This window comes from Harpia harpyja, chromosome 16 (assembly GCF_026419915.1).
Source record: "Harpia harpyja isolate bHarHar1 chromosome 16, bHarHar1 primary haplotype, whole genome shotgun sequence".
Classification (NCBI taxonomy): domain Eukaryota; kingdom Metazoa; phylum Chordata; class Aves; order Accipitriformes; family Accipitridae; genus Harpia; species Harpia harpyja.
In genome coordinates, this window is record NC_068955.1 from 16,608,444 (window position 1) to 16,617,871 (window position 9,428).

Below are 9,428 nucleotides of genomic sequence, written 5' to 3' on the forward strand. Positions count from 1 at the left end.
GCTACGCTACTTCCGACGGGCGCCCCGCGTCACCACGGCAACGGGGGAACACCGCCTTCCCGCCAAGCGAGCGGGCGGGCGTCGCGCGGCCCGGCTCCCTCGCCTCAGGAGCGGCCGTTGTGGCGCAGCGGCTCACCACAGCCCGGCGGCCCCGCGACCGGCCGGGAACCGGCTCCCCTCACAACACCTCCCGCCCGCGGACAAGAAGCGCCCAGAGTCAACCCCAGCTTGTGGCTCAACCGGGCTTTTATTGCTCCGCTTCAAACGTTAGCAGTTCTGAGCGTACCGGTACAACACGGAACGCGATCGTTTCGGAAGCCAAAGCGCTGCAGTCCCCTCAAAAACGGCAGCAGCCTCTTCGTTCCCGCTGCCCAGGCTCAAACAGCACGGTCCTGCCCCGCGCAAAGGGAAGCGCCAGCTGTAGCGCCTCGCTCTCAAGCTGGCGTCCGGTGCCCGAGTTTAATACCAGACAACTCAAAGACCTTAGTGAACACGACAACCCGAGTCCGTGTTAACACCGACGGTGTTAAATCACTTCCAGCTCCCCGCGTGAAGGTGAGGAGGAGATCAAGTCCATGCCGTCACTTTTACTAGCAGTTTGAGGACGTCCTCATTTACAGGAAGTTTGTAGACATATGTACACAGGAGCATTTCTGAAGTTCATCGTAAACATTAATCTGTAGCTTCTAATTTACTTATAATGCTATTACTTTTTAAAGTGTTCAATACGTTATCATAAGCCTTTATATCTAGGTACCTTAACTCATCCAGTAATTTAATAATAGATTGTTTCTCTCCCAGTGTGTTTTTCCAGGCGAGAAGCATCTGATAAGACTGCTCTTCTATATCATTAGGAAAGTCATTAATAATTTTAACAATATCATTTTCCTGCAGATGAGTTCTCATAAGCCGCTTCCATTTTTTCAGTGGTACTTCATTTATAAAGGCCCCATAGCTATCTCTCAGTTCTGAAAGAAAAAACACACAACACACATCAGCTTCGGTTTTAAAATACAGATTTTTTTTTTTTTTCATAGCTAACATACATGCTTTCCCATTAATTTTCAGCCAATACATGCACAGACCAAACAGCAGCAGCAAGGCCAGGTTTAGCACCTAAGCAGCAGCAGGACCAATAGGTTTCCTACTGAGTGATCTTGAAAGAAGCCAAAGGTATCAGTCTACATATCTCAAAAGTAGTTTCTTAAGACAAGACACCATTCAGTTAAAGGCGGTTTTGGGGAAGGTTTCATTGGCCTGCATGTCTTCACTTAAGCTTAATAGGGCCACTCAACAGCAGGCTTTAACCACTTCAGTACGCTACTGGTATAGGTTTGCCACACCAAGACCAGCATGAGCAAAACCTGTCGCTTGGACATCCAGCACATCCAACGTGCTGCGTACCGGTAGATGTATGGGGATTCGATGCAGTCTTCCATGTGAGCGGACATTCGGCAGAAAGATCTCCTGGTCTGACCTACACCTCACTCATTAAGGCAGAGTACACTGCTGCAATGCAGACTTGTTTAAAACATACCAAAAAATTTTGTACCATTCTTATTCTTAAAAGCATGACTGCACTATACTCCTGTGCAGAAAAGCCACGCTTTAAAGTAGAACAATTCACCACAAGGATTACAACATCTCCCAAATGTAGCAATAATCCTGTTTCGGCATGTTTTACAATAAACTGAAAAAGCCTTGTAGTCTAAGCAATATTCATTAGCCTCCCTACACTATTCCTTAAATAGACTAAAGTCAACAGGAAAAAAAACAAATTCCAAGTACTGTCAATTTATGGAATACTTACCTTTTTGAGAGAGATCTTTAACAATTATTTGACACTTTGGTTCTCGTACCTGCAATACAAAGTTGGACTGTTACTCCAACATATCAGAGCACTTCACTCAATTATTCCTGAGCTACTTGATAGCTTGCTTCCACAGCACACATGCCAATAAGGGGGCAAGGGGCAGATTTCACAGCACAGCTGAAAGTATTTGAGTAAAGAAAATTGCATGCTGAAACAGCCATGCTGCTAACTCCGAAGCGAAGCAACAAGGCAACATATTTGCTGCTATTGCAAAAGAATAGCTTCTGTGTAAATACTGAACAGGGAGAGGAGAGAGGCAGAGCAGATTAAATGAGGGACTGAAGTTTGCTTTCCCAAGGTATCCCTTCCCATACTTTCTATTGCATCTTTAAGGCAAAGCCTCCTCTTCCCTATTGTTCTGCCTGAAAACAGCATCTATCACTCAAGGAATAGTTAAGAACTCAGCTGAAATTACATGTGTATCAGAGAAAATACAATGATAATTTCACACACACACACCTACCATGCAGTTTGCTGGCATCCTACCGCTGGGTATATTAAACGGGGCATTCTGATGAAAAGCAGGATTCTGCCCAGTTTTTGCTGGTAGCGAAGACTCAGCGATCCTCCTCCAGCACCTTTCCATCTGGCGCAGGATGGTGCCCCACTCAGAAAGCACAACACTGTTTTCCTCTGGTGATGTGGTTTTTACTTCCAAGTTAACATTGGGTTGTGCTGGGCCCTCTGGGCTCTCACCAGAGTTCCCACCCTCTGGCTTGGCTGCATTATTTGCAGGTGTCTCCACTTCTGGTAAAATGAGGCTTTCAGTACTGCCCTCAGTCTCCTATAAAGAATAAGAACATATTTTAAAAGATGTTTCATAGGTAGGCCTTCAAGGACAGTCTGGAGGAAGAAAACAAAATACTTAAAGTCACCAGATGTCAGAGAAATAATAGAAGAGCTGCTAATTTGGCAGTTACAAACATGCAAAAGTTACAGCCTTTATAGAATTGGACTTCAAATGGTTTCAGAGCCTAACTCTCCAATTTGCTGGCTATTCTGCTCCCACTGGACTGTGGGATAAGGTGCACGGGCTACTTCCACAACAAACACAGGAAACTTTTCCTAATGTTTTCACTGGTGTGTATTGCTGCTTGCTCCTCCCTACATATAGAAGGTATGCACCATTCCTGAGGCAGGAGAAAATTAAATTTCCTTGCTACACCTGAGCTGACTTAACAGCAACAGGGGCCTCAAGCCTATCATTGTATCAAGGCTGATGCTCTCAGAGCTTTTACCAAGCTGATAATAGCTTATCAGCTCCATGTAAGTGCACTAACTTGGGCTTTTTTTTTTTGCCTGGATTAGTTTTTCTGGCAGATTCACAAACTACAATCAGTTGAAAGAAGCCAGTGAACACCAATGCACATTGCATAGCTTTTGTGAGGGGACAAAGAGGGAAGCAAGCGAGGAGGGCTGCACCATTTCTAGCATTGTCAATACATTAAACAAGCACATGCCAGGGAGTATAGCTCCAACTCATCAAGAACCATACACTTACAAAGCAGACCACCATCTATCTAGCATATCAGCTAGTGCTAGAACTGGAAAGCTTTAGGAATTTTTTCTTTTTTTAAAGGTGGAAAATGAGGGCAAGGAGTGACTGTTTTTCCAACAAGACCTGTGTTTGTTAAGGTACAGTTCCCCTGTGAGCATAAGCCAGTGTGATTTCTGTTTTCACAAGGTCAGTGACCAACATGTGACATAACCATGTGACCAACACACATAAGCAAGGATGTGAGGGGAACCACCCCACACATCACACATGTAGTTGTACATCACCCTCATTGAATCCACTTTCTGTTTAAGGGTGCAAACAGGTTAAACAAGTTGATCCTATTTATACAGAATAGCTCTTAAATAGGTAACCGAGTGACTGAAGGTACACAGCATGGCTAATAGCTGCAGTTCTATTCTGGAATGAAATAAAGTATCAGCAGGTTTTTTTTTTTGGTTTTTTTTTTTTTTTTTAACAGCAGTATAAATTCACTGGTACTTTGGAAAGGACAGTGTGTTGGTGCCCAAATGCCTGGTCTCAGGACCACATCAATGCAACTCTCCTTAGCAAATAAGCTTTTTGTTACAGTAGCACAAACACTCCAAGTGCACAGACATTGCAACTGAAGTCTGTGACAACTCTTATGTCAGAGCTAAGTGTCACTGTGCGCTGATTTGCAATTGCATTATTCTATAACCATTTTATTCAAATTAAAGAGATGTTATGTTTGCCTACTCCCATGCTACACCATTTTGACCAGGTTTTGTCATGTTTCTTCATCAGCTTCTACGAATACACGAAGTGCTGCAAATCTGGCCAGGGCGTGGGGGGGACCACAACCCAACAAAAACCCATGGGTGATTCACATATTTGAGCCACTTACAGACCTTAAAAAAAAAGAGAAGAGTTTAAGGTGATGTTTTTAACAGATCTTTCAATTCTGTTTCTTCAGTCTTCAAGTATTTGTGACATAATTAAGATGCATTTAATTACTTGAAGTGTCTAACTAGTAAGATTGGACAAGAGCTCATACACCAGGTGAGCAGTGCATGCATTGGGTGGGGGACAAGAAAGGCAGCAGGGAGAAAAAGATGCTGTTCATGTGCTATGAAAGGAATCTGTATGCTTTTCTTAGATCCTCATCAAGACAAACATTTGTTTTACAGCTTGGTGTTACACATCATTAACTATACCAGTTAAGACTGAGCTCATTTTTGCCTCACTGTACTGTTAGGAGTGTAGCTTCTAAATAGAGAAGCTAAAGCTAGATTAGCTGAATACAAGCTAGTCTTGTATTTATCTTGCAAAACACTAGACTAGCAACAGTCTTTTTAGACTGAAACGGTAAGGTTCTGAAATAGTGTTTGACTACAGTAGGCCAGGGTGAACCTAGCTTTAAAGTGGAACATATGCCAGTAGCCAGCCTTAGCATGGTAAACCCTTTTCAGGGATGTACTTCTGAGCTGGTCTGCTCTGAGCCCTGAACCCTGTTGTCTTACGGGACTGTCTAGGACCAAGAAGTTAGACTGCCAGGTCCTGCAGCTTGTGACACGAGCCCAAAGGCAGGAAGACTCAGTCACTTTGCTGGATCAAGAGAAGTAAGTCTTATGAACAAATAATGCTGTAGTCAAAAATGCAAGGACAGCTAGAACACCACTATGCAGGGAAGCGATAGCTGACATTGCCTGTGGAATATACGCATGAAGCAGCAAAGAACTAACTGGATCAAGGCATCACGTGGAGACAGTTTGAAGCGAAAGCTTGCACTTAGCCTAATTTTTTTCAACTTTCAAAACATCCTGGCCACAGGCTCTGAAATGTGTCCAAGGGAAGTACTGGAAAGGCCAACTGCAATGGACACATGCAGCTAATGAATGTATCAGGCCCTCGCTAACATCTGGCCCTGTATGAATCACAACTTGTTGCATCACAGGAACACATCCTACCAGAGGTCTACAGTGAGACAAACATTGAGAGCTATGTATCAGGTACAGTTAAGCAGTCCACAATTAAGCTGCACAAAACTGAGATGAAACGCTTGATCCATCATATACTTACCAGACCTTTCTCTGCATCTTTATCAATTGAAGCAGCTAGAAAACAAGATAAATGTCTTAAGAAACTTTTAGGAATTGCAGCAACTTAAACATAGCTGAATTCACACAAGACTTACATGCAGTAGACACATTCATAACACAAACCAAAGCTCTAATACGAGCCATTTAGTTTCCTTGACCTGTCATACATTTCATGAGAGTACTACCCTTAGCTTCCACCAACAGCACAAACACTGTGCCTTCATACAGGGGATGACAAGTCCTGCTTAGTAAAATACAGACCACAAGATGCAGTTTGGCTTTTAAGCCACTCTTTCAGCCTCCCTCCCCTCCAGCTTATGCTTCTTAGCATTTTTGTGTGCTATTGCAATACAAAAGAGAAGGCAGAAATTGTCTTTACTGCAATACAATCAGTAAGACATGATTTGAACAAACATTCAAAATTTAGAATAATTTTCAACATTATTCTAACTAAACTAGTTGCAAAAACACTTTAATATGCAGTAATGGAAAGGAAAGTTTCTCAGGAAAACATCTCAATTTCCACTAAAAATAAAATTAATTCACACAAGACTTATCAACCTAACATTCATGTTAAGAGGCTCAAATGATGAAAGGGCAACAAGTTGTAGAAAGAGTCTCCATAGCCAAACACAGTGAATGAAAGTAGTTAATGGTCTAATTAGTTGCTAATTCTTGCCCCATACATCTGAGCTCATGTAGATTTTTCTCACTCTTTGCCAGTACAATGCAAGTAGATAGGGAAAGTCCTTTTAAGGACCTTACCCTAATCTTGCTTTGAAGCAAAGGCATCTGTCAGCAAAATAAGAAAGCTCATAGTTAAAGTTTGTGCATTTTATTTACTGAACAAAACTAGTCTCCATTATACAGGAGTTACTTAATTGAATCGCATACTAAATGAGCTAGAGCTTAAACAGGTCCCCCATAAGGTAATACAAAAACCAGGCATAGCCTTAGTGCATGCTTTGCCTAGTTCTGGAAAGTTTATGGATAGTAATCAAGCAGTTACCTTCATTACCCTTCAGCTTTCTAATTACAAAGAACAGCAACAAACCACCAACAACCAAAATAATCACAATAATCCAAACAAGAGCGGTGCTTCCTGGGAAGGAAAAAGGAATAAAATTAGTACTGAAGCAGACTCCAGACAAGATATTCTGAAGTGCAAGTCTTCCCTGCTGTCCTAGAGAACAACCAAAGCTCAGCACTAGTACAATGACCCAGCTAGCTTGTCCTGGAAAAGGCACTGGGACTATCAGCTAACTTGAATGTGCATGTGCTACTTTGCACTGCACATCGTTATCCCAAAGGCAGCAGGGGATTCTGCACAGAGCTGCAGTACAACTTCTGCAAGGCTTTCTGAAGAGACATTTAAGAAAAGGGGAAAGCAAATGTGCAAAAGATGCCAATGAGCTTCAGGTGCTGTAGCTTTGGTAGTGTCAGTTCCTTCTTTCTCTAGTCCAGCAGAAGCTATCTACCAGAAGAGAAAGCCACTCCATATGCAGCTTCTCAGCCATAGAAAACATGAAAGAAGTCTTTGCACAATCAGTAATGTTCAATAGTGTCACTGTTGCAACTTTGAAAACCCAACAATACATGTAGCTTTTCTCCAAGTGAAATTTAAGATGGTTTATCACTCCAACCCCTTTGAGAACTTGTCTTTAGCAGACTAAAATACAGCAGCTCTTAAACATGCTACAGTGGTTCGAGCCACTGTTTTACAGACTGCTCTGGTGTTATTAGCCTGAAGCCACAGACCCAACAAACCGAGCTGAGTGGTATTTCTGTACCAGACCTTGATCAGGTAAGCCACATCCTAGGTCCATAGTTGCATTGCAATTCTGCACAATTTCTTTCCCTTCTGGACACCTGAAGTGGATGGCAACATAAGGTTGTATCAACATTTCCAGAACAACATGTAGCTCTGCCCAGGCCTGATTTTTTTCAGGCAGAGCTTAGAGACATGAACAGAACGTGCATAAACAGATAACTGTGTTAGAAGTGCACCTTTAAACAACCCAAGATAATACTACAAGATTAAATAGAAGCAAAGCAGATAAAGCTCATGTATGTTAGCCTCTAAGTGGCAGAGAAAAAAACCCAGAGAGTAGATGCATTATTCATGCACAGCTAGTTTCCTTCAACAGGTGGTTCTACCTCCCAAAATTTTGGACTGGTTGCTACAAAGCTCATTCAAATGTGTATGTGGGGAGTACTCATCTGAAGACATGCAAACTATAAGCTTACAGCGATAAGCAACAAGCACAACAATACCAAAATCCATATCTTTCTAGGTCTCAACCTCATGCATTTTGACACCTAAAATTTAAATGCATGAATAATGCAATTTGGCTTCAGGGCAATTATTTACAGCCTAATAACATGCGTTAGGTATTGGCAGAGATTGGGCCATAGCTCTAACATTCCCTAGAAGGAACACAGTCAATTATATTCATTATCAAACTTACATTGTACTACATCTCTGACATATTTCACAGCCCTCAGCAGGGCAGAAATATCCTTGTTTGCATTGGCATTCAGTATCATGCGTCAGAGTACAGGGTCGCAAAGTTATCTGATCTAAAAATAATATAAGTTACAAAGTAAATATAAAAGTTGTGACTCTCTACAACTGTGCAAAAATTATACTCAGGCCATAAAGGCAATTTATTTATAAGTTCAATATTCTCAATGACTGGAAGCACAAAGAACCCCAGAGGACCAGGCTTTCCACATTAAAAAAGGGGAAAAGGGTTAAGGTTTCATCAAAGTTGTGCTTGGTACCCTCTTTGCACTGTCTGCACAGCAAGCATTCTTCCAAGCCGTTCTCATGGGCAGTATAACCCTCTCCTTTGGTGCAAGGGACACATCTTCCTCTCAAATGCGGAGCACTGCAGTGCTGAACAACGTAAGTACCTGTGGAAGAGGAGAACCGGCAGCGGCAGCAGTCTCAAGGGATCATTTAACAGGCAGAGGACTATAACAGGATGTTACAAGACAAAGCCATTTTTGGTGAAAGTTCAACCTTTCTTCGCAAGCGAACAGCGGGCCGCCTGATTGGAGCTGTGCAGCAGGGTGAGGAGGCATGTTCACAGCTTGCCGCTCAGACAGGGAGCGGTGGCAAGTGAGGCATCCAGCCAGGCCTCGGCTGGGACAAGGATGACTCACTGCAGCAGCTCGGAGTCACACGTGTGGCCAGCGCCATCTCCTCTGAAGGGGCACGGCAAGCACAGGGAGAATTGCTTCTAACAGCCTCTCTTCTCCTTTGTCTGAATTATCTCTAAATACACCCGATAGCTCCCTGATACTGTCTAAGGGCAGGGTACTTGGCACAAAGCTTGTTAACTCTACACACACTGAGCAAGGAGGGGAGAGCCAAAGTTTTACCTACAGACACAGAAATACCAGAATTCCCCCGGGCCTGTTCTTTGTGCTAAAGTGTGGTGTTTGTTTTTTTGTGGGTTTTTTTTGTTTGGTTGTTTGTTTTTTTTTTTTTTTAAACAAACAAACAAAAAAACCAACCACCACCACACAACTTTGATCATCCTTAACAGCTGGCAGAGGTTTCCTGGCTTGCTACCAAGGCACCTCTCCCAGTCACCACCTATTGCGCAAGGGGCTCTCACTTCAAAATGGAGCCCGGCCTTAACAGCACCAAGGAGCCACCACAGCTCCAACCGGGCTTACACTTTCACCAGATGCAAGGTAAAAAACAAAACCAAAAAAACCCAGTAGTGACACAGTCATCTCCATGAGGAAAAAATCATGGCCGTTATCAGCTGTAACTGCCTGAAGTCTTACCTGCTGGACAAGACACACAGCAGTGACCTTCATGTAGGTATTCTCCCTCCCCGCAGTCCTCTGCCCCGGTTGCAGGCATTATCAACAGTGTAACCTACAGCAGAGAGAAACAGGTGTTTGAGCGATTCCTCCTCCCAGGACACGATAACCATCTCGGGGAGATGTTCCTGTAAAGACT

The 9,428-nt window shown here is 43.0% G+C and overlaps 1 protein-coding gene across 1 annotated transcript; it reads right to left on the reverse strand.

Annotated features, from left to right (window-relative positions):
- Positions 1 to 228: 228 nt before the first annotated feature.
- On the reverse strand, positions 229 to 9,428 carry LOC128152911 (tumor necrosis factor receptor superfamily member 10B-like). Its single transcript, XM_052811635.1, has 9 exons — positions 9,251 to 9,428; positions 8,234 to 8,365; positions 7,918 to 8,029; positions 7,245 to 7,318; positions 6,459 to 6,551; positions 5,430 to 5,464; positions 2,337 to 2,657; positions 1,811 to 1,859; positions 229 to 968 (listed from the first exon to the last, which is right to left on the reverse strand). The coding sequence occupies exons 1-9, from the start codon at positions 9,327 to 9,329 to the stop codon at positions 673 to 675; spliced, it is 1,191 nt and encodes a 396-aa protein (XP_052667595.1). The 5' UTR covers positions 9,330 to 9,428; the 3' UTR covers positions 229 to 672.